Source organism: Fringilla coelebs, assembly GCF_963513975.1.
Source record: "Fringilla coelebs genome assembly, chromosome: 11".
Taxonomy (NCBI): Eukaryota; Metazoa; Chordata; class Aves; order Passeriformes; family Fringillidae; genus Fringilla; species Fringilla coelebs.
The window spans coordinates 5,457,884-5,481,607 of NC_140037.1; the positions used below are offsets into that span (position 1 = coordinate 5,457,884).

At 55.9% G+C, this 23,724-nt stretch overlaps 1 protein-coding gene across 2 annotated transcripts; it reads left to right on the forward strand.

Annotated features, from left to right (window-relative positions):
• Positions 1-1,027: 1,027 nt before the first annotated feature.
• LOC311158027 (uncharacterized protein) lies at positions 1,028-23,724 on the forward strand. 2 transcript variants are annotated; one of them, XM_084213133.1, is made up of 6 exons: positions 1,028-1,092; positions 2,763-3,622; positions 14,823-14,879; positions 16,984-17,106; positions 19,953-20,036; positions 22,647-23,724. In XM_084213133.1, the coding sequence occupies exons 2-6, from the start codon at positions 2,785-2,787 to the stop codon at positions 23,468-23,470; spliced, it is 1,926 nt and encodes a 641-aa protein (XP_084069259.1). In that variant the 5' UTR covers positions 1,028-1,092; positions 2,763-2,784; the 3' UTR covers positions 23,471-23,724. The 2 variants fall into 2 exon arrangements, with proteins under 2 accessions (XP_084069259.1, XP_084069260.1); XM_084213134.1 differs by lacking the exon at positions 19,953-20,036.

The window sequence follows — 23,724 nt, forward strand, 5'->3', positions numbered from 1 at the left end:
AACAGAAAAATTCCTTGGATGTGAGTGCCCAGGCTCAGGGATTTGATTTGTAGGTGAAGAAGAGATCACATCTGCTCCTACAAAATTTAACAGGGGCAAAAATTCATGGGTCAACTCAGGCCAGGTCTGCTGCCAGAGAATGTTGGGATTTAAGCTTCATAGGACTTCCAGGAAATGTGTAAATATTGGGATGTTGTTTGGAGTTGTCATATTTTCCTGGATTTACATAAAACTGGATTTTTACAGTAAACTAAAAAGAGCTGGATTCTCTTTCCTTGCTTGGCTTTTCCAGCCTGGACAAACAGGCTGCCACAACAGCCTAAGCTTCTTATGATCCCACTGTGTCATTCCTACCTGGGGAAAGGGGATTTCAGTCCCTGCAGCTCAACAATATAAAATCATCCAAGGAGTAGCAAGGGTTTGGCTGCTGTAAGGTTTTTGCTGGCTGGGTTTGGAATTATGGAATCATGGAATGGTTTGGGTTGGAAAGAACCTTAAAGCTCATCCAGTTCCACCCCCTGCCATGGGCAGGGACACCTTCCACTATCCCAGGATGCTCCAAGCCCCATCCAACCTGGCCCTGGACATTCCCAGGGATCCAGGGGCGGCTACAACTTCTCTGGGCACCCTGTGCCAGGGCCTGCCCACCCTCACGGGGGGGATTTCTTCCCAATATCTCAACTAAATCCCCATTCTTTTAGTTTAAAACTGTTCCCCTTGTGCTGGCACCATCTGGCCACGTCCCTCTCCCTCTTTTTCACAAGTCCCGCTGCATTCCCAGGCGATGCCCCTGGAATTCCCCAGTCGGTCCCGCCCGGTACCAAAGCGGGGAGGATGCAGACGGGGGATGATGGGGGGATGCGGGGAGCGGGATGCGCTGACAGGGGCTGCGGGGACGGTGGGGGCTGGTCGGCTGGAGGCGGAGGCAGGCCGGGGAAGGCGGTCCCGGGGACAGCGGGGGCCGGCGCTCGCCGCCTTCCCGGCCATAAAACGGCGGGGCCAGGGCCGGGCTGGCGGAGAGGAGCGGCGGGAGCGGCGCGGCCGGAGCGCACGGCGGGGAGCGCAGCGGAGCGGCCGGGCCGCCCTGCCGAGGTAACGGGGCCGCGGGGTCGGGGTCCTGCGGCCGGGGAGCGCCGGGACGGCTGCGGCTGCGGGGCTGAGCCCAGCTGTCCCCGCCGCTGTCCCTGCTTAGGTCCCCGCCGCTGTCACCGCCGCCGTCCCCGCCGGGTCCGCGCCTGGAGCGGGCAGAGGGGACAGCGGGGCCGCTCTGCCCGTGCCCCCCGAGCCCCCAGCCCACCACGGGCGGCCATCCCAGCCTGACAAAGGGATGCGAGCTCCGGGCAAGGGCGGCTGCTGCCCGCTGGGCTGTGCCTTGGGCATTGAATCGCCAGGAAAAGGGAGCCAGAGCCACTGCGGGAGGGGACCGGGAAGCCGGGACGGCGCTGATCCTCTTTCCATCCTTCCGTCTCTTCCTTGCCCAAGTCACTCCTTGCTCAAAGACGATTCTCCCTGCGAGCCGGGAGGAGCAGTGAAACGTTGGCTCAGCTCTGCCCCCGTGCCCGAAAGTGCCCACAGAGTTCTGTCTTTGTCCTTTAGTTGCTCCAAAATTTGTGTTGGGATCCTTTGGAGCAGCTCCTGGGAATCTTTGCGGCAGGACATGGGGACAGGGCGAGCCCTTGGGCTGTTCCGTGGGTGTGGGACCGGTCCTGGGGGGTCCCAACCTCCTAGCAGACCCAGGGCAGCGCTGAGATCACCCAGGGAGGGGGCAGAGCGGGAGGTCAGCCCAGGGAACCCCATCCCTCCGTGGTCTCCCAAATGCCTGCACAGAGCACGGCATGGATCCAGGCTCCGGCTGCTGAGCCAGGTTTATGTAAGCTGCTGATTTGCAGTGTCAAGAGACATCCAAGAACCGGCTTGCCTTTGGAAAATGTACAAATCCGTGGCATCTGCCACGGAGCAATTGCTGTAGCAGCAGCCCAGGATTTGTCTTGGTCCCAGCCCGTTAGAGAGGTTCTGCCATCTCCCAGCTTGGCTGCGAGTCCGTGCTGAGCACTTTCCAGGAGCAAGGACAGAGCAGGAGTGCCAAAAGGCTCTGTCCCTCTGTCCCTCTGTCCCTCTGTCCTTCAGGGAGCTGGTGCTGCTTTTGCCCAGCACCCCCAGGTACTCCTTGTGTGGCATCACGACCCCTCCAGCCCTGGCTCTGGGGGCCCCTGCACCGGGAACTCCTCCCCCGGCAGCTGCTGCTGCCCGCAGGATGCCGGGCTGGCGGGTCCCCAGGGTGTGACAGCCCTGCCTTTCCTGTTGTTGACAGCAGCCCCACATCCCTGCACCTTCCTGGGCAGCGGGGCCGAGCCCCTCTGCTGCCTGGAGAGCTCAGGTGGAGATGGCACGGGCAGCCCACGGGCAGCGTGCCACGGTAGGGGAGGTGGCTTTGGATAATGCTGCTTGTTCCAGGAGCCAGGGACTGGGGAAGAGAGATGACTTCCAGACTCCTGGGGAGACAAGGATCCGGTCCTGCCCTGCCTGCTGAGCCAACCAGGCATTTAGTGGTGGCTTGGCAGTGCTGGGTTGCACTCCATGATCTTAGAGTGCTTTTCCAATCTAAACAATTCTATGATTCCATGTGTGATCTGGCTTGGGATCGTTTCCAACCACCTGGGACTGGGGCAATGGCTTGGGATGCCCTGCAGTCAGTTGGGATCAGGGCAGCGGGCTGTGTTTTCTGGCAGGTCTAACAGGGTTTCGACCTGTTTGTGCTGCAGGAGGGAGCAGCGGGAGCTCACCATGGCCCTGGCAGAGCCCGCGAGCTGTGCCAAAGGCAGCGAGGACAGCAGCCCCTTCCCTGACATCATCGAGCTGAACGTGGGGGGACAGGTGTACATCACCCGGCACCCCACGCTGGTCAGCGTGCCCGGCTCGCGCCTCTGGGAGATGTTCACGCAGAAGAACGCGCGCTCGCTGGCCCGCGACAGCAAGGGCCGCTTCTTCGTGGACCGGGACGGGTTCCTGTTCCGCTACATCCTGGATTACATGAGGGACCAGCAGCTGGTGCTGCCCGAGCACTTCCCGGAGCGCGGCCGGCTGCAGCGCGAGGCCGAGTACTTCATGCTGCCGGAGCTGGTGAAGCTGCTGGTGCCCAAGCTCAGCGAGCAGAACTCCCTGGGGGACGATCCCTGCCAGAGCGACCCCGAGGAGCCGTCCCCCGGCGCGGACGCCGCGCGCAGCCTGGGCTCGGCCGCCGCCGCGCCGCCCGCCGCCGGCGCCGAGGGCCGCAGGGCTGGGTTCATCACCATCGGCTACCGCGGCTCCTACACGCTGGGCAGGGACAGCCAGACGGACGCCAAGTTCCGCAGGGTGGCCCGGATCATGGTGTGCGGCAAGACCTCGCTGGCCAAGGAGGTCTTTGGGGACACCTTGAACGAGAGCAGGGACCCGGACAGGCCCCCGGAGAGGTACACGTCCAGGTACTACCTCAAATTCACCTTCCTGGAGCAAGCCTTTGACAAACTGGCCGATGCCGGCTTCCACATGGTGGCCTGCAACTCCACGGGCACCTGTGCCTTCGCCCACGAGCAGACGGACGACAGGATCTGGACCTCTTACACCGAATATGTTTTCTATCGTGAGTGACACAAAACCAACCCTCCGCCAACCGACCGCTGACTGTCCCTTCCCTGTCCCGTGCTGGCTGTGGCATAGAAGGTAGAGATCCACCCCCGAATCCCGGCGTCCTCCCTTTGCCTCCTTTTCAGTTGGTTCTTGGGGTTTTTTCCCTCCTCCTTGCTCCACGTTGAACCTGCCCAGCTCTTCCTTGTAGCGGCTGCTGACCACCAACCTTCCTCCCTCTCTGTGACTTCTGCAGTCGCTCCCAACCCTCCCTGGATGTGCGGACTCGGACGCTGCTGCGGACGTGGGCTGGGTGGGAGGGGTGGGACACGCCGGACACTGCTCTGGGCTGGCGTTCCTGCAGCTGGATGGGCTTGGACACTGGACTGGGCTCTCTGTCCCGTGCAGCTCCACGGGATCCTGCTGCACACACCGGGACCTGCCAAGGGGGTTCGGAGAGGAATCTTTGGGATAAAGACATGGGAAAGGTGGGAAGCAGAGCCGGGGAGGGGGTGGGGGTTGGGAAGTGGCAGCCTGGCAGCACGGCTGGATTGGCAGCAGCCCTGTAAGCAGCTTAGCCTGAGGCTGGCAGCGCTTGGGAAGGGGAGAGGCTCCCCCTGCGCTCGCAGCTCTGAGCTGAGACATCGCCGCGGCTCCGGGATGCCTCGGGAGGGATTTTGGAGGGGATTTTGGGGAGGGTGGGAGGGGCAGATGTTCTGTGAGGGAGGTGGGGGGGAGTGGGGAAGGTTTGATGTGCTTGGGGTGTAAAATGCTTATACAGCTCTCCAGCTCCTTGGAGCCTTGTCAGCCAAAAAGTCCCTTCATTTTTTCCTGGGAGCACAATGGGAATCACAGGGATGAGGCTGGAACGCTCTGGTGGTGGTCAGGCCACAGCTTCACCCAGCAAAGGTAATTTTGGCCATTTTGGTGATGTCCCATGAGGTGTCTCCAGTCCCAGGTCTCCAGGCCCTCCTGGGGCTGGAGCTGCTGCTGCTGCTCTCCCCCACTGGGCGCTGCAGAATAAAGGGACAGCCCGGGGTGGCCGTGTGCCCCCGTGCCCAGCTGGCACAGGACAGGGGAGGTTTGGTGGGGGGCCTCCAAGAGGAGAAGGAAAGAAGGAACACAAAGTTATGGGAGCCTCTGTGCCCTGCTCTGCCCCTCTTGTGCCTGCTGGGCAGGATCCCAGGGCAGCACATCCCCAAGCCCAGCCCTGGGTGATGCCCAGCCCCAGCTCTGGCACACGGCCTCAGCCTGCAGGGGAGGCGAGCCTGATGTCCCTGATGTCCCTGTCTGCTGCCTGTGCCTGTCCCCTGGTTCTCTGCCACCCATTCCTGGCACCCACCACCCATTCCTGACATCCACCATCCACCCAAGGCACCCATTATCCATCCTGGGCACCCACCCTCCATCCCTGCTCCTGCACCCTCCATCCCTGCTCCTGCACCCTCCATCCCTGTTCCCACCCTCCATCCCTGCTCCTGCACCCTCCATCCCTCTTCCCATCCTCCATCCCTGTTCCTACACTCCATCCCTGCTCCTGCACCCTCCATCCCTGCTCCTGCACCCTCCATCCCTGCTCCTGCACCCTCCATCCCTGCTCCTGCACCCTCCATCCCTGCTCCTGCACCCTCCATCCCTCTTCCCATCCTCCATCCCTGTTCCCACCCTCCATCCCTGCTCCTGCACCCTCCATCCCTCTTCCCATCCTCCATCCCTGTTCCTACACTCCATCCCTGTTCCCACCACCCATCCCTGCTCCCACCACCCATCCCTGCTCCTCCACCCTCCATCCCTGCTCCTCCACCCTCCATCCCTGCTCCTCCACCCTCCATCCCTGCTCCTGCACCCTCCATCCCTGCTCCCACCACCCACCCCAGCCCCTGTGAAGCTCCTGGAGCTGCAGGATCTCCTCCCTGGCTGGACAGCATCCAAGGGCCATTCCAGCTTGGGACTCATGTGGGAGGAAGGTTTGCAGCTCCTCCCTGGAGAGGAGGGAGGGCTCTGGGGCCAGCAGAAGTTTCAAACCACGTTCTCCCTCTCTCCTGAAGAAGGGGAAGGCAAAAACGGTATTTTGACATTTTTCATGGCCCTGTTCCTCATTCCAACAACCTCTGGAAGAGGAAATGACAAGAGGGTTTTAAAAAAGACAAGAAAAAGGAACTTGAGCTCGGTGTGCACACAAAGAAAATCTTTAAATAAAGGGGGAGGGGATCTGTATTCCATATTTGCTTTATCTTTTTGAACTCGAGATTTTCCTAAGTAGGATTGGGAAAAGAAATTTCTGCCTTGTGGGAAATGGGTCTCTTTTGATCTTTTTCCCCACTGGAACTGGGCTGAAAAACTGATCTCTTGGGAGGAGGAATTTTTGCCTGAGGGAGAAACCAGAATGGCAGAGTCACCATTCTGGGGGTTTTGATGTGGCAGGTTCTGGGATCAGGGCTGATCCCCCACAGGAAACATGAGCAGGGGTTATTCCTGGATCCTTCCAGAGCCCGATGGTTTTCCTGGAAACTGAGACTTGATGAAAAACCCTTTTGTTGAGCTCCATCTCCACAAAAATGCACCCAATTTGGGGTTTTTCTTTTCCTTGCATGTATTTATTTGTAGGAGAAGTGTCCTTGTCATGGCTGGAGGAGAACCTGGGCTCATTTGGTCCCCAGGAAGGATCTAGGATCAAATAAGTTCAAATTTGCTGGGAAATGGTGGCATGGAAAATCCTCTCAGGGAGGTCTCCTCCTCTGAACAGTCCTGGCAAGCTGGGAAGAACCAGGCAGGGAATGGCTGGAGTGAGCTGGGAGCCCTCAGGGAGACAGTGGAGAACCAATTCCCTGCTGCTGCCTGGTTTTCCTGGGAACATTCCCATATTTCTGTGATTGCCAGACCCCAAGCTCCTTCTGGGCCATCCCTTGGGCTTGTCCAAATCACCCAGAGCTGCTCTGCTTGTTCTGTCCTTGTGCTCCCCCCAGCACCTCCCACCCCCAGGCTGTCCCAGGGCAAACCCAGCCTTGTCCAGCTCCTTCCCTGCTGGGTTTGGGCTTGGGGGAGGTTTTCCCTTCCCACCAGGAGGACAGGACCCTGCTCCTCAGCTCCCTGCCAGTGCCAGCCGGGTTAAGCCGAGCTCCAGGTGCTGCTGGGGGCACATCCCGCTCTTCTCCAGGAGCTCCATCCCGAGATCCTCCCCACCCACTGCATTTCCAGGGCTGGGCAGAGGTTTGGGATGCCCCAGCTCATCCCTGGGAATGCTGGCACCCCGAGCAGAGCACACCTGGAGAGGGGTGGCTGGCACATTCCAGAAGGGATTATCCACCTTGTCTGGGAAATCCGGGGCCGGCAGGGATCCCTGGGATTACTGAAATCTGCCCCGCCCTGAGGACTCAGCAGCTTCTCTCATCCTGCTGGGAACAGAACCGAGGGCTGGGATGGCTTTGGGATGGGTTTGGGATGGGTTTTAAGGCAATGAGGTGCCAAGGGGTGTCCAGGCAGCAGATCCCTGCCCTGCCCTCCCCAGAGCTCAGCACACAGCCAGGAATGTTCCCGAGGGCTCTTCCCTCATAACCCAGCCTCTCATTTCCAGCTTCCTGGAAAAGCCTCCATCCCAAAATCAAACCCCTGGTGGGAGGGAGGCAGAGCAGGAGCTGGGGCTGGCTCTGCCCTCCCAGGCAGGCACCTGCCCACAAATTGCTGGTTGGTCCTGACAAAAACTGAGCTTAAGGAAAAGCCAGATCCCATCTGTCTCCATCAGGCACTTCTGCCACCCCTGGAGAACATCTGGAAACACTCTGTGTCCTGGGCCTGGCTCCAGCCCCTCTCCAGGGGCACCTTTGGGGGCAGAGGAGTCCCAAAGCTGAGCTCTCCCCGCCTCATGGAGCAGCTCAATCCCATGGGATGGGGATGGGGACAAGGAGGCTCCTGTGGGGGTTAGAGGGGGACACAAAAATCCCATTCCCAGTCCTGAAATCCCATCCTGCCAGAAAAATCCGAGGGATTTGATGGAATGTCGAAACAGAAAGGATTTGGTGATGGAGGAGAGGGGAGAAGCAGCTGGAAGGTGGAACCAACCTCTTCCTCTCTCAGATAAGCAGGGAATGGTTTGGCTTGGAAAGGACCTTGAAGCTCATCCAGGCCAGTCCCACCCCCTGCCAGGAGCAGGGACAACTCCCACCCTCCCAGGCTGCTCCAAGCTCCCTCCAAAATCTTATTAATATTAAAAATAAACCCCAAAACCTCCCTTTAACAACATGAGCATCCAGCACTGGGAAAAGCCACCGGAGAGCAGGGGGATTTTCCAATTCCTGCTGCAGAAACTGCAGCCTGGAGGCTTTGTTAGGAGGGGTTTGACAAAGCAAGGGTTTGGGCTCGGTTTAGCAGCTGCAGCTGCTGTGTTCTGAGCACAGAGAGGCCTCTGGGCCGCCTTCCCAGGGCTGTGGGGAGCAGGAGGGGGAAGGCAGACGAGTGTCTGGGTCCCTTGGAGGCTTTGGGAGCGTTGGATGTGCTGGGTTCTGGCGAAGGCTGGAGAATTTGCCGGATAAATCTCCTTGGACCTGCACTGACAGTTTGTGCTGAGCTTAGGCAGGCTGGACTTGGGGACGTCCAGGTGGTTTCCTTCAAAGGCTCTGGCAGTCCAAAGTGTTTTCCTTCATTCCAAGGGATGGATGGCTGGGAATTATCCCCCCCTGCTCCAGGAGGGCTGGACAGGATCTGAGGGAAAGATGTTCCTGCAAATAACCTAAACCAGATTGCAGCTAAATCCCTTTGGAGCCAAAGCACAACCTCTGCATCCCAAACGTTTGCTGTCCCTCCTTTTCCCCCTCCAGGATAAATCCCAGGGGGATGCAGAGCCCAGCAGCATCCTCAAAGGATGAATCCTTCCTTTGCCCTCACACCCCTAAAAACTCCCACCAGGAGTAAATTTAAGGTCCCTTCCCACACAAACCAGTCTGGGATTCCATAATCTGGAATTTTGGAGGGAGATGGACCCTTGTCATGGTCCTGTGCCATCATCCCAAGGATCCCTGTGGGAAGCAGAGAGGAGGAGCAGCTTGTTCCCTGGCCATGAAATCCCTGGAATGTTTCTCCCAGGGAACAACAGCCCCTTCCCAGCAGGAGCAGGCATGGGGACCTGCAGATTTTGGGGCCATTTCTCACAAGGAAAACTACCTGAAAAATCAGATTTTTTCCCTCAAAATTCAGCTTTTGAGTTGCCATCCAGTTAGAACCATGGAATATTCCAAGCTGGAAAGGACCCCCAGGGCTCATCCAGCCCAGCCCTTCAGGAATGGCCCCTGCAGGGAGCGAGGTTTGTTTGCCTTTGGTTTGGGGCCCTGTCCAGGACTAGGGAGGGCCCAGCCCGAAAAACCCAAACAAAGCCCAAATGTTTAAGGCTCAAAGATGAAAAGAATAAATAAAGGAAACTGGGGAAAAAAAAAAAAAGGAAAAAAAAAATCAAGTTTTCCAGCCTTGTGCTGTGGGACTGGCCGGACAGGGAGTGTTTATTGGGGTCAGATGAGGAGTGCTCAGGAAGCTTTGGGGACCTGGAGCACCCAAAGGGACAAGAAAACAACCTCGAAGTGGGGCTTGTGCCTCGCCCTGCCTCAGTTTCCCCAGGCACAGCATGAGGAAATGAGTCCTGTGAGTCCTTGTTGGGCTGTTCTGGAGAGCAGAGCTCTGGGGGGAGCCATGGAAAGGATGCTCCAGGAGTTCCCTCCCCTCTGGGATGTGGGGAAATCCCCACCTCGCTCTGCTCAAACACAGCCTGGCTACATCTGGGCCCCCAAGCGCTGAGAGAACCGTGGAATGTTGTCCCGTAACCATGGAATAGTTTGGGCTGGAAAGGACCTCAGAGCTGACCCAGCTCCATGGGCAGGGACCCCTCCACTATCCCAGGTTTTCCCAACACTTTCCCGCTCACTCCAGCTGGTTTTAACCAGGCAGGATAAAAACCCCACCGAGTTTCACTGCTTGGCCCCACCTGGGATCAGTTCCTTAGAGCTGGGGCTTCCAGCCAAAAAAAGCCCAGCATAAACCCAAATCCTCCCCTTCTCCGGCAGAAGAAGGGATTAGAGGTGTTCGGTGCCGTTCCCTCTCCCGGGAATTCCTCCCTGAGCGCAGCCATCATTCCCATTAGTCCCTAATTCCCTAATTTGCTGTTAATGGAGCGCTTTAATCAACTCCAAGGATTAAATGCCATTGAGGAGCTCCCGCTGCGGAGCGGCCCCTTCCAGCTGCAGGGTCCGAGGGTGAAGGAAAGGCGTGGCAGGGGACAGGGACAGGGCACAAGTGACATTTCAGGAGCGGAGTCTGCGTTTAACTGAGACGAGAGAGAAGTAAACAGGAAATTGTTTCGCAACCTCCCGCCACCAGAGCTTCCCCTGCTCCTCGCCCCGCCACGGACCCCAAGGGCTTCCCAGGAAAGGGGTTTTTCCCTGGATCCCGGGATGTCTCTGCTCCTCTTGGTGTTTGGGGGGTGCAGCAGCAAACCTGGCACCCTAAAAATCCCCTGCCCGGGAGGGGAACCCGGCTGCTCCCCCAGACCCCACGGGCTGCCAGCGCTCCAAGAGATCCCAGCCGGGATTCTGGAGCAGGCAGAGCCTCCCTGACGTTTGGGATTCCCGATTTTCCCTGCAGCTCCTGCCCCTTTCAAACGCCCAGCTGCTTTCCCAGCTCCTCATCCCCACCGCTGTCGCTTCAGCCGCCTCAATGGAGCAGCTCCAAAGCCGAGGGAAGCGAGGGCGCAGCCAACGTTTCCCGTTTTATTCCCAAATTATTATTGTCCTTTGCGTGCCTGGAGGGGATCTAACACAACCCCCAAGGGAACACGAAAAACCCCATTAACTCCGCTCCGCAGCCTTGAACGGGAATTTGGCTCCAGGGGAACTGAAATCTCCAGGTCCCGGTTTGGAAGGATTCCCGGTCTTCCCGAAGGCAGCAAAAGGGGCCAGGAAAACACTTCCAGCCGGCTGGAAAGCTGAGCAGGCACGGAGGGGCTGCCATAAGGTGCTGATGCTAAATGCTCCTCCCAATTCCGGACATTTCGGAGCGGTTTTAATCCCCCCATCCCGCCCCGCAGCGAACCGCAGCCCCTGGAAAGCACAGCTGCTTCCTTCCAATGGGATTAATTTGTATTTGGATGAGGAAGGAGGTTTTGGCACCAGGGATCTCCACCGTGAGCGGTTCCTCTCCCTCTGCAGCTGAGGTCATCCAGCAGTGTCATGGAGATGAAGGACAAACTGTCCTGGCTGCGGTCACCGAGCCTCGGCAGGGGCAGGAACCCTCCCCGGCTCTGTTCCCGGGTCCGCTCCCGGGTCCGCTCCCGGGTCTGTTCCCGGGTCTGTTCCCGGGTTTGTTCCTGGGTTTATACCCGGGTCTGTTCCCGGGTCTGTTCCCGGATTTGTTCCTGGGTTTGTTCCTGGGTTTATACCTGGGTTCGTTCCCAGGTTCTTTCCTAGATTTGTTCCCAGGTCTGTTCCCGGGTTTGGTCCTGGGTTTATTCCTGGGTTCGTTCCCAGGTTCTTTCCTAGATTTGTTCCCAGGTCTGTTCCCGGGTTTGTTCCCAGGTCTGTTCCCGGGTTTTTTCCCGGGTCTGTTCCCGGGTTTGGTCCTGGGTTTATTCCTGGGTTTGTTCCCGGGTTCTTTTCTAGATTTGTTCCCAGGTTTGTTCCCATATTTGTTCCCAGGTGTATTCCTGGGTTTGTTCCCAGCTCTGTTCCCAGGTCTGTTCCTGGCTTTGTTCCCATATTTGTTCCCAGGTCTGTTCCCAGGTCTGTTCCTGAGTTTGTTCCTGGGTTCTTTTCTAGATTTGTTCCCAGGTTTGTTCCCGGGTCTTTTCCCAGGTTTGTTCTCATATTTGTTCCCAGGTTTGTTCCCGGGTTTGTTCCTGGGTTCATTTCCAGGTTTTTTTCTAGATTTGTTCCCATGTTTGTTCCCAGGTCTGTTCCCAGGTTTGTTCCCATATTTGTTCCCAGGTGTATTCCTGGGTTTGTTCCCAGCTCTGTTCCCAGCTCTGTTCCCAGCTCTGTTCCCCGGGTTCTTTTCTAGATTTGTTCCCAGGTTTGTTCCCATGTTTGTTCCCAGGTGTATTCCTGGGTTTGTTCCCAGCTCTGTTCCCAGGTTTGTTCCTGGGTTTGTTCCTGGGTTCTTTCCCAGTTTTTTTTCTAGATTTGTTCCCATGTTTGTTCCCAGGTTTGTTCCCATATTTGTTCCCAGGTGTATTCCTGGGTTTGTTCCCAGCTCTGTTCCCAGGTCTGTTCCTGGCTTTGTTCCCATATTTGTTCCCAGGTCTGTTCCCAGGTCTGTTCCTGAGTTTGTTCCTGGGTTCTTTTCTAGATTTGTTCCCAGGTTTGTTCCCGGGTCTTTTCCCAGGTTTGTTCTCATATTTGTTCCCAGGTTTGTTCCCGGGTTTGTTCCTGGGTTCATTTCCAGGTTTTTTTCTAGATTTGTTCCCATGTTTGTTCCCAGGTCTGTTCCCAGGTTTGTTCCCATATTTGTTCCCAGGTGTATTCCTGGGTTTGTTCCCAGCTCTGTTCCCAGCTCTGTTCCCAGCTCTGTTCCCCGGGTTCTTTTCTAGATTTGTTCCCAGGTTTGTTCCCATGTTTGTTCCCAGGTGTATTCCTGGGTTTGTTCCCAGCTCTGTTCCCAGGTTTGTTCCTGGGTTTGTTCCTGGGTTCTTTCCCAGTTTTTTTTCTAGATTTGTTCCCATGTTTGTTCCCAGGTCTGTTCCCGGGTTTGTTCCCATATTTGTTCCCAGGTGTATTCCTGGGTCTGTTCCCGGCTCTGTTCCCAGCTCTGTTCCCAGGTTTGCTGGGAGGGGCTGGTTCCCGCTGGGGAAGAACCTTTTTCCATCCCCTCCATCCCACCCCGGGACTGCCCTTTCCAGCTGGGGCTGGTCCCACCTGCCCTGCTCGTGTTCCCCCTGCAGCAGCAGCACCTGGAATTCTGGAATGCTTTGGATTGGGAGAGACCTCGGAGCCCACCCAGTGCCACCCCTGCCCTGGCAGGGACACCTCCCACTGTCCCAGGCTGCTCCAGCCCCTCGAACCCGGCTTTGGGCACTGCCAGGGATCCAGGGGCAGCCGCAGCTGCTCTGGGAATTCCATCCCAGCCCCTCCCCACCCTCCCAGCCAGGAATTCCTTCCCAGTATCCCGTATCCAACGTCTGGGGCTCGGAGTGGTCACGGCGACCTCCCGTGCTGGTGGATGAGATCAGCAGCTCCGTGCACTCCGGATAATTCATTGGATCCTGGATGAAAGCGTTGGAGGGGGCTGGGAACAGCTGGAGCACCTCGGGTGTGCTCAGAGCAGCTCTTCCCTGCTGATCCAGGGAAGTTTCTTTTGGTTGGTTTATTTTGTTTGTGGGGTTTCTTTTTTCTCTTTTTATTCCGAAGACCGAAATCAAATCAAAACCAAAAATCCCCGGCCATTATTTAAATAATAGGAGGAGCTCGGAGCCACTGATTTAAAGGGATTTAACTCCAACCTTAAAGCCCAGAGTGCTGCAATTTCCTGATTAATTCTTCCACAAAAAACAACCAAAAAATCAAGGATAAAAGCCCTCCTGGCCTTGCCCCTGCCCTCCCTGGATCCTTCCCTTCCCCAGGTGAACATTCCCAGCTCTCTCCTGAGGCTCTGAAGTTGACTTAAACCCCGCCAAGGTTTATGAGACATCCAGGGGACCTTCCCAAGGCACATTCCTGTGTCCTGTTTGTCATTCTATCCATCCCACTGATGCCAAGGTCCTTTCCCACCAACCTCCAGCACCCCATTATTCCATTTCCTCCGTTTTCCTCTTGGCTTTTCCTCTTTCCCCCTTTCCTGGGTAATAAAAGCCCTCCATCCCCAGCTGGCCTCTTGGGAACATCCCATTCCTCCATTATTTATATGTTGGGAGCAAACTCTTGATTCCATCCCTCCTTTTCTCTCCCTTAATAAGCTTTTAATCCATGCTGGAAGTTCAACAATCCCCCCTTGGCTCCAGAGTTTCCTTAAAAGCCTTTTGGATGGCCTTTATCCAAGAGCCCTCAGGAAAATGGAATAACTGCTCTCCATTAGCCACAAATTTGTGGACTGAGCATAAAACCAAAGGATTTTCTCCCTCCCTACACACGTTTATTAGAAGGGTTTTAATTCTGCTTTTAATTATGATTTCAGTTTAATTAATACACAGCCACAATTCCTAAATGGAATTTGCAAATGTGCTCAGGTAAACCTTTTATTCCATGGAAAAAATGCACATTTGGGATTAATTATGACTCGTGCCAAACTGATCATTAATGAAGCTTTAGGGTTAATTAGAACCAGGTGCAAATTTTTCAGGAAGGGCTGGAAACAGCGCAGAAAATCCCTTTTTTTTGGTAAAAAATGTGTTTATTCCTTCAGCTCCCACACAGAATATCCCAATTTCCCCCTTTCCAACAATATTTCAGTATTAAAAGTAATTTTCACCTCCCTCCCCACGTTATGTTAATGGGTTTCCAGGGAAGACTCCAATAGCAACCAGCTCCAGCCAGGCAGAGTTGCCTCATTCCAGCCCCCTTTGCTTCCAACAAAAGCCATGGAATTAATAAAGCATTTGGGAATGACTCCAGACTTCCCCTCCTTCCCTGTAAGCACAAAACAGCTTCTTGATCCCATTTCACAGCTGAGGATTTCCAGGATGGAGAGCAGGGAATATTCCTCAGGCTTCCAAGGAGCATGAGGGGGGCTCCTTCACTTCTCCAGTGGAAAAACCTGGGGCTGTTGTGATCCCAAATCCCGGGGAAGGGGATGCACCAGGACACTGCTTTGGCCCTGCTCCTGCAGGACATCCAGGATCTAAATTCCCTTCCCAACAACTCCTGGTTTTTGCTGGTGCAGGAGCAACTCTTGCTGAAATCGGGATGGGGTTGAGCTGGAGAATTTCCCCGTGGATTAAGGGGTTTCCCAACTTCCAAAAGGCAGGAAATGTTGGGAGGAGCCCAGATATTTAGGAAAATCAAACCTGGCTGAGCTCATAGCACATCCAAGGGGAAAATCCCAGGGAAGGATTTTTCACGGGACACAACCACGGCACTCTTTTCCTCACATCCCTCTCCAGTGGGAGTGTGGATGTGGAAGAGCAGAATTCCATGATTTTGGAGCAGAATCCAGACCCACACGAGGGTGTTCAGGTGTGGAGGGAGGTCACCAGAATTCCATGATCCCAGAGCACGGATCCAGACCCAAACCTTCTCCTTTGTTTCCAGGTCCTGTTGTGCGAGGCCAACTCTCCAGGCAGCTCTCCAGGCACTGCAGCCTTCCAGGTAAATCCATGGAAAAGCTGTCCTGGGAGAAACCTGGCACTGGGGGAAGGAAGAATCCCAAGCATTTGAGTTTCAGCGATTCCCAAGGGTCCCAGAGCTTGGTGGCTCCTTGGTGGCTTCCACCCCTTCACCACCTCCATGGAATGTCCCCAAAGCCGTGGTGTTTGTAGGACAACGTGGATTTGAGGCCAGAAGTGGAGTTCAGCCAACACTTTCCAGTGGTGGCTTTGAAATCTTCCCAAACCCTGGGAAGCAGCAAGTGCCCATCTGAAATCTGAAATAAAATGGGATTAGTGCAGCTTTTCCAGCGGAGCAGGGCACACACAGCCAGCACATGGAGGGGGTTTTGTTATCCCTGGGATGAGGGAAAACCAGGACAGAGCAGCTCCCCTGCTCCCACTGTCCCAGGGATTAACCCAAAATCCCAGAGAGCTGACAGGGGGAGCTGGAAGAGGAACAAACTTCTGGAAAGCTCCACCAAGGTGTGCAAAGCCTCTGGAAGGAGCAAAGCCTCCCTCGGCTCCTGGCACTGCTCCAGCCTCCGCCTCCTCCCCCCAATCCTATTAGATTTAGAGGGATAGAGCTATAAGAGGAAAAGTCCATCCCCAGAGCAGCACTGACAGCTTGGCCTTTAAATCTTTAATAAGCACAGGCTGCAGGTCAGCACGTGGGAGTGGGAATCCAGAGCCCTGGAGCTCTGCTGGAATGCTTGGGAACACCTGGAGAAGCCCAGCTGTGCAAATGAAATGAATGAAATGAATGAAATTCAGCATCGCTCTCATTCCACAGAAAATCTTTTCCTTCTCACTTGTGTGCCAGGAATTCCATCCCAAGCCACGTCCCCGTGTCCTGTCTAGGTGTGGTTCTGCCCAAAAGGCTTTGGAATGCCCCACTGGAATGGAGCTCAGCTCAGATCCCCTCCTCCAGGACTTTGGGGCTGGCAAAACCAGCCACTCTGGGATATTGATTGGAATCAGGAATGGAACCTTTCCAGCTGCACTGACCACAGAGCCTCTGGGTGAAGCTGGTGGTCCTGGGCAGCAGGACACCCTGGTTAGGGGCTGGAAGGAGCCAGGAATTGTCTCAGGAACCACAATTAATGAGGGAGGCCACGGGCACAGGGCGGGCTGGGATCCTGCTGCCATCTCCTGGAGGCTGCACCTTCTTCTGGATCAACATGGATCCTGGAGCTCCAGCCTGGCCTGGCTGTCCCTGGGCAAATTCCTGCTATCCTGGATTCTGGCAACCACTGAACACAGAGTCCTGCTCAGCTCTGGGGGTTCGGGGAGCTGGGGCACCTGGTTCCATCCCCTTTATCCCAAATCAGGGTGGCCTTGGCAAAAGTCTTCATCCACCTCTGGAAGAGCAGGGTTAGGTGGGATACTGGGAAGGAATTCCTGGCTGGGAGGGTGGGCAGGCCCAGGGAAGCTGTGGAAGTGTCCAAGGCCAGGCTGGAACAGCCTGGGATAGTGGAAGTGTCCTGGGGGATCTTTCTGGGTGATGATTCCATGATTCCCCCCCTGCCTGGTGGGAAGAGCTGTGGAGCTGGAGCACCCAGGGGGATTTGCTGCTCTCTGTGCCAACGGGATGATCCCGCTCCGACGTTCAGCCACGGAGAGGCAAATCCCCTGGATGGGGCAGGAGCTGCAGCTGGATCCAAAGGCTCATCCAGGCTGTGTGGCAAATGGAAGTGTCTGCGTGGAAATGCCAGGGAAGAAAATGATGGAAAGCTGAAGCACTAATCCCAGTGTAGGATAAACACTTTGTATTGCTCCCTGTTTGTAAATCCATGGAAATGAGGCAATATATGGAAAGGCAGGCATAGAAAGGTTTAGGAAAAAGGCAGGAGACCAGGACCAAAGTAAGGAACAGCAATTCCTGGTGGAAAACGTGGGATGTGGTTACAGGCACTGCCCAAATCTCAGGGATGACCCCAAGAAGGGTTTGGGAGGCACTGGGAGTTTTCCTGATCATTCCTCACCCTGGAAACCCAGCATGGCGCTCTGGGAGGTGCTCTGGATTCCATTCCCATCCACCACTCTTCCCACATTCCCTGTGCATCATTTCCTTTCTAAGATTTTCTCCTCTGGGTGTTGATTTTTAGGAAGCTCCTGGCTCAGCCTTCCCGTTCCTGAGCCTTCAGAACCAGAGCAGAGCCCCAAAAAACCCATGTCCTCCTCCGAGCCCATCCTGGACCTCAAGGGAGACACGGCGGAAGCAATTCCAGGTGAGAACAGCAATTCCAGGTGGGGATCAGCAATTCCAGGTGGGAACAGCAATTCCAGGAGGGAACAGCAATTCCAGGTGGGATCAGCAATTCCAGGTGGGAACAGCAATTCCAGGTGAGAACAGCAATTCCAGGTGAGAACAGCAATTCCAGGTGGGGATCAGCACTTCCAGGTGGGGATCAGCAATTCCAGGTGAGCACAGCAATTCCAGGTGAGAACAGCAATTCCAGGTGGGGATCAGCACTTCCAGGTGAGAACAGCAATTCCAGGTGAGAACAGCAATTCCAGGTGGGATCAGCAATTCCAGGTGGGGATCAGCACTTCCAGGTGGGATCAGCACTTCCAGGTGGGGATCAGCACTTCCAGGTGGGGATCAGCAATTCCAGGTGGGGATCAGCAATTCCAGGTGAGCACAGCAATTCCAGGTGAGCACAGCACTTCCAGGTGGGGATCAGCACTTCCAGGTGGGGATCAGCACTTCCAGGTGGGAACAGCAATTCCAGGTGAGCACAGCACTTCCAGATGGGGATCAGCAATTCCAGGTTGGATGCAGCTCAGGCTCAGCAGGAGCAGCTCCTCTTGGAAGAATCCTTGGCAAAGTTTTGCCATCCACACTATGGATCACCAATCCAAATAAATAGGCAGGTCTTAGAATCATGGAATTATTTCTGTGGGAAAAGACCCCTAAGACCATAGCCCGGCCATTCCCAAGTGTGACAATATCCAATGTCCCCAAATGCCACATCCCCAGGGATTTTAAATCCCTCCAGGAATGGGGACTCCATCCCTGCCCTGGGCAGCTGTGCCAGGTCTGGAAAATCTTTTTGGGGAATAAAGGGTTATCCAAAGGGATATTGGAAATGTCCCTTTGGTTATCCCCTTGGTTATCCAAAGCTTGGTATTGGAAATGCAGGGGAGAGAATGATGCATCTGACTCCATCTTATCAGAAGGCTAATTCATTACTTTATTATACTGTATTATATTACTTTATATTAAATTACATTTAAACTGAATTTGCTAAGCGCTCAACTGCCTTTTCCTGCACAGCATTTTGTGACTGTCAGCTGACAGTCCTGACACACACACACACGGATTCAATTGGCAAGTGAATCAAAACACTCACACTAGAATTTAATTTTTAAATTTTTTTAGGTAGAACTTAATTTCATCATTAAAGGATTGGGCAAGGAGCTGCAGCATCCCAGCTCTGGGAAAAGCAAGACTGCCCATGGAGAGGTTTGGAGAGGGGATTGGGAGAACCTGCAGGATCCCAGAATGGTTTAGGTTGGAAGGGACCTTGAAACTCCTCCTGTTCCACCTTTCTGCTGTCCCAGGGTGCTCCAAGCCCCATCCAACCCAGCCTTGGACACAGCCACAGCTTCTCCAAGCAGGGTTCCCAATTCAGAAGGCTCACCACTAGACATGACTACATGTAGGACTTTGAAAATGAGGTATATTTTATAGATACACCTCGAAAAATTGCTTGTGGTCAGTGTGGTCACCTTCCCTCGGAGAGGGAATTTCGGAGACCTTTGGAGGGGGGATTTGGGAGGACTTTGGAGAGGGGATTTGTTGTTCTTTTTCTCTGTTTTCCTGGGAATGCCAGAACTGGAGCAGATTAGAGCAGATGTTAAATTAATCAGTGACAGGGAATATCCACTGCTAATGTGTCTATTTTATATATATGGATAAAAATAAGCAGGAAAAAAAAATACTTGGGCTGCACAGATCCACAGGAAACTGCCTAAAACCCACAGCAGAGCTCCCAAAAAAAAACCCAAAAAAACCAAAACAACAAAAAAGGGAATGTTTTGGAAACAAGAACAGCTGCACAGGGGATGGATTGAATTGCAGGAATCAACTGTGATGAAGGCGGCCAAAATTCCAGCCGCAAACACTGCTCAGCTCTTGGGCGTGGGCCCTGCCAGCTCCAGGGAGGGCAGGAAATCGGGAGAATCGGGAGGAATTGGAGATGAAAGGCGCCGTGGGATGGACGGGAGCAGTAATTAGGTGCTGATGGATATCGGCTGGCTCGGGGGGCGGAGTGGCCAGCGCTGATTTAGATCCCGGCGGGAGCTGGCCGGGAATTAAAGGCACAAAAACCTTGGACGGGTTTGTTCCAGCTCCGAGGGATTGAAGTCCTGGATAACAAAAGGTGGCTGGAGTTAGATCTCCATCTGTCAGTCCCGACAGACACGCGGATTTAAAGGCTGAGAAGGTCGGAATTGTGCAGCATTCCATGCTCGGGAGCCATGGAACAGAATCCCAGACTGGCTTGGGCTGGAAGGGACTTTAAAGGTCACCTAATCCCCCCTGCCATGGGCAGGGACCCCTTCCACTGTCCCAGGCTGCTCCAGCCCCGTCCAGCCTGGCCTGGGACACTGCCAGGGATGAGGCAATGCAGCCTCGACTCCAGGCTGGAGGCATTCCCACATTCCAGCCGTTCCTGCATTCTGTGGATATCCACAAGCACTCAGCAAACACTGATTTAATTTAGATGAAGGATCTCCAGGGCATTTCCTGCAATCACATCATCCCTACATGGACTGAGATCCTGCAAAGTCAAACCTCCCTGTAAAACTGGAACACATTCCCAGAGCAGCTGTGGCTGCCCCTGCATCCCTGGCAGTGCCCAAGGCCAGGCTGGACAGGGCTGGAGCACCTGGGACAGTGGGAGGTGTCCCTGCCATGGCAGGGGTGGAATTGGATGAGCTTTAAGGTCCCTCCCGACCCAAATCATTCCAGGCCTCCTATAAAAGATGGAATTGTCAGCTCCCTACCCACAGGGTGATGTGTGTGAGCACATCTCCATAATTTATGCAATCCCTGATCTTTTTCTCACAGAGAACCTGGGAGGAGCAGGGCAGCAGAGCTCCTGCCCACCACAGGATGCTCCAGGGGATGGACACACAGAGCCAGTGCCAGCAGGTACCAGTGTCCAGCTCTCCTCCAGCCCAGGGAGCTGCACCTCCCCTCCAAGGAACCCCAGCCCTCAGAGAAATCCCTGAAATCCCTGACCCCACTGTGCCTCCTCCTGGCAGCTCCTCTATGATGGAGGAAAATCTGGATTATTCCAGGTTTTCCTTCCCAGGAAGGCCCTTCCTTCCCAGGGCTCCAAGGTCTTTCAGGAGGTGCCTTTTGCTGTTTGGAATTTTTAATTTCCCCCCACACCCCCACCTTCTTGCTGAGCTTTTCCAACAGCAGGAATGAATTACAAAAGGAGAGTGCAGGGAGAGTTGAGCTGAGTTTTCTGCCACCTGTGTCACGAGTTTGGGGCTCCAACAACTCTCTGCACCTGAGCCTGGTGCCTCCTGCCAAGGGATGAGGATTCCCTGGGGATCCAGAGGGCACCACGGGCACTGCCAGGGCCCTGTGCCAGGGCTGGGTACCAGGGCCCAGCTGCACAGGAAGCTCCCAGCGCTGTTCCCAGCTGGATTAATCCCATAAAACAGAAGGATTCATGCAGAGTCAGGCCCTGAGATGATGGGATCCAGTAGCTGGCACGGGAGCAGCTGGTTTGGATTGAGCACTGGGATGTTGAGGATACACCCTGGGGATGCTCTGAGGCACCCTGGTACCCCCTTCCCACACTTCCCAAACCCAACGTGCTCTTCCAGCTCAGCTGGAAACTTCTATCCATCTTTCTTTTTTTATTATTTTTTTACCCACATCACCCAAGGTTAAGAAGCTGGAGGGAATTCGAAGATTCCCTCATTTGGGATCCCCCAGGAATGTCCTATTCCCCCCATCCATGCCGGGCCCTTCCAGCATCCCTGGGGATGGGAGCAGGGTGGGAGAGCAGCGAAGGCAGCGCTGCGAGCCCGGCCGAGCTCCCGCCCCCGCCCAGCCTCGGGAATGACAAAGAGCCGGAGCCGCGGGGTGGGGACACCGTGGGGACACCGTGGGGACACCGTGGGGACACTGTGGGGACAGTGTGTGCTGCCCCAGGGTGCGGACACTGTGTTTGCTGCCCGCAGACCCGCGGCAGGAGCCGGTAATTGCCCCCAGCGGGATTGCAGCGGCTCCACAGGGCCGCTCGGATGTGTCGCTGCTGAATTTAATTGCGGATCTAAAGCTCAAGCGGCACCGGGGAAGGAAAATCTGTGGGAGAAAGGATGGGACAGATCAGCCAGGCCGGTCCCTCTTGCCAGGGCAGCAGCTGGAGGGACACTCAGGGTTGTGGGGTGTCCTTGGATCATCCAGGGGCCACCCCCCCTTAATGCCAGAGGGGCTCAAATGTCAGGAAAGATAAACCTGAGGAGGAAAATGGGATGTCCAAAGCTACAGCAAAGAGGAGGCCACAGAGCTGCTCCAGGGCTGGAGCCCCTCTGGAGCCAGGCTGGGAGAGCTGGGGGTGCTCACCTGGAGAGGAGAAGCTCCAGGGAGAGCTCAGAGCCCTGCCAGGGCCTGAAGGGGCTCCAGGAGAGCCCAGGGACAAGGCATGGAGGGACAGGACACAGGGAATGGCTCCCACTGCCAGAGGGCAGGGCTGGATGGGAGATTGGGAATTGGGAATTGTTCCTGGCAGGGTGGGCAGGCCCTGGCACAGGGTGTCCAGAGCAGCTGGGGCTGCCCCTGGATCCCTGGCAGTGCCCAAGGCCAGGCTGGACAGGGCTGGGAGCAGCTGGGACAGTGGGAGGTGTCCCTGCCATGGCAGGGGTGGGATGGGATGAGCTTTCCTTCCCTTCCCACCCAAACCATTCTGGGATTCTGAGATTAGGAGCAGGGAAACCGTAGGGATGTGACTTTGTAGCCTGGCACCAGCCCAAAGACATCAGGCAGGTGGGAAGGGGGGAATACTCAGGAGCCATTCCCTGGAAACCTGGATTTGCTCTCAGCCTGGTGGCCTGAACAGTGCCTCAGACAGGAATAATGGGATGTAAAATGGAAAACTTTGGAAAATAAATGTTATCCTGAAGCAGCCACAGTCACGGGATGCTCTGGGAGCTGAGATGCTGGAGAGGAACTGAAAGATTTGAATTCATTCCCCAGCACAGCCAGAGGCTCCTCATGGGAATTTGGGTGCCTAAATTCCCCAGCCTCAGCTCCACGTTTCCCAAAAGCAGCTCCCAGGTTCACAGATAAGATGATTAAAGCAGCTTTGAGGCTTCATCCCATCACTCAAAGAATTTGGGGCAAAGATTCATTCCTGTAACTTCCTGGAGAGATTTGCCAAAGAAAATCCATCCTTCAAGGGTTCTGCTCGCTGATGGATGACATTCCTGCTTCCACCTCCAGCAACTGCAGAGCTGGAGCTGCTCAGCAAATGTCAAAACGGGGGAAAAAAATAAGAGGAAGGAAAAGGGAGAAAAAATTCCAACTCTGTCCTTACAAAAGTCTTCAAGGAAAAATAAATCCCTCCTGGCATTTTCTGCTTCTGTGCAGGGGGCAAAGAGCATGGTGGGGGGTTTTAAACAGGAATAGTTCATCCCTTGTTCTGTACTTCTGCCACCAGGTGTATTTTTAAAAGAATTCCCAGCAGGTCTCTCATGTCCCTCACGTCCTGCTCCTCACACTGCTCTCTGCTTTCCCTCCCAGCCCTCGAGGACGCTGCAGAGCCGAGGGAGAGCCCCGGGCAGAGGCAGGACCCGGCTGAGCCCGGCAGCGCCGCTCAGCCCGCGGGGAAGGAGCCCAGCCCCAGCGGGTCTCCGCCCTGGCCAGAAGCCCCCGAGGAGAGCCCGGCCCGGCCCAGCACCCTGGACTTGGGCAGGTCCCTGGAGAGGCCGGAGGAGCTGAGGCAGGCGGGGAAGCGGCGGGGCAGTGACCGGGCAGCGCCCGGGGACAGTGGCGGGGAGGCCACCATGGACAGGGCCAGCACCATGGACAGGGACACCACCACGGGCATGGCCACCACCATGGGCACCACCATGGGCACCACCATGGACAGGGACACCACCATGGGCACAGCCACCATGGGCATGGCCACCACCATGGGCACCACCACGGGCAGGGCCAGCACCATGGACAGGGACACCACCATGGGCATGGCCACCACCACAGCCACCACCATGGACAGGGCCACCACCAAGGGCACAGCCACCACCATGGACAGGGCCACCACCACGGGCATGGACACCACCATGGGCACCACCACGGCCAGCAGCACAGCCAACAGCACGGCCACCACCATGGGCACAGCCAGCACCATGGCCACCACCACGGCCACCACCACAGCCACCACCACAGCCACCAGCACAGCCACCAGCACGGTCACCACGCCGGGCAGCAGCGAGGAGCGCCGGGCCCTGCAGTCGGAGCTGGGCAGGTGCATCGAGGAGTTCCGCAGGATCCGGATCCCGGCCGCCTTTCCCAACAAGAAGCGGCAGTGGCAGAGCGAGCTGCTGAGGAAGTACCAGCTGTGAGAGCAGACCCTGCTGCCGCCCAGGAATGATCTCTGCAGGCTGTGCCAGCGGGGCACGGCTCCTCCACGCTCCCAAAGCGAGGAGCAGAGGGGGCTCGTGGGGCCCATCCAGATGTTGAAAGGGTCGCAAGCCTGTCCCCACCACAGCCAGGGAGGGGATGCTCCACGGCCTCAGGGGCACAGGCACAGCTGGAGGGGGTAGGACAAGGAAGGATGTCCAGGGTGGAGTGCAGCACCAGCAGAAATTCCCACATT

Coding starts and splice junctions, on each gene's coding strand:
- LOC311158027 (XM_084213133.1), top strand. CDS start 2,785: ATGGCCCTGGCAGAGCCCGCGAGCTGTGCCAAAGGCAGCGAGGACAGC. Junction 3,623..14,822: donor CACCGAATATGTTTTCTATC/GTGAGTGACACA, acceptor CTTTGTTTCCAG/GTCCTGTTGTGCGAGGCCAA. Junction 14,880..16,983: donor CAGGCACTGCAGCCTTCCAG/GTAAATCCATGG, acceptor GTTGATTTTTAG/GAAGCTCCTGGCTCAGCCTT.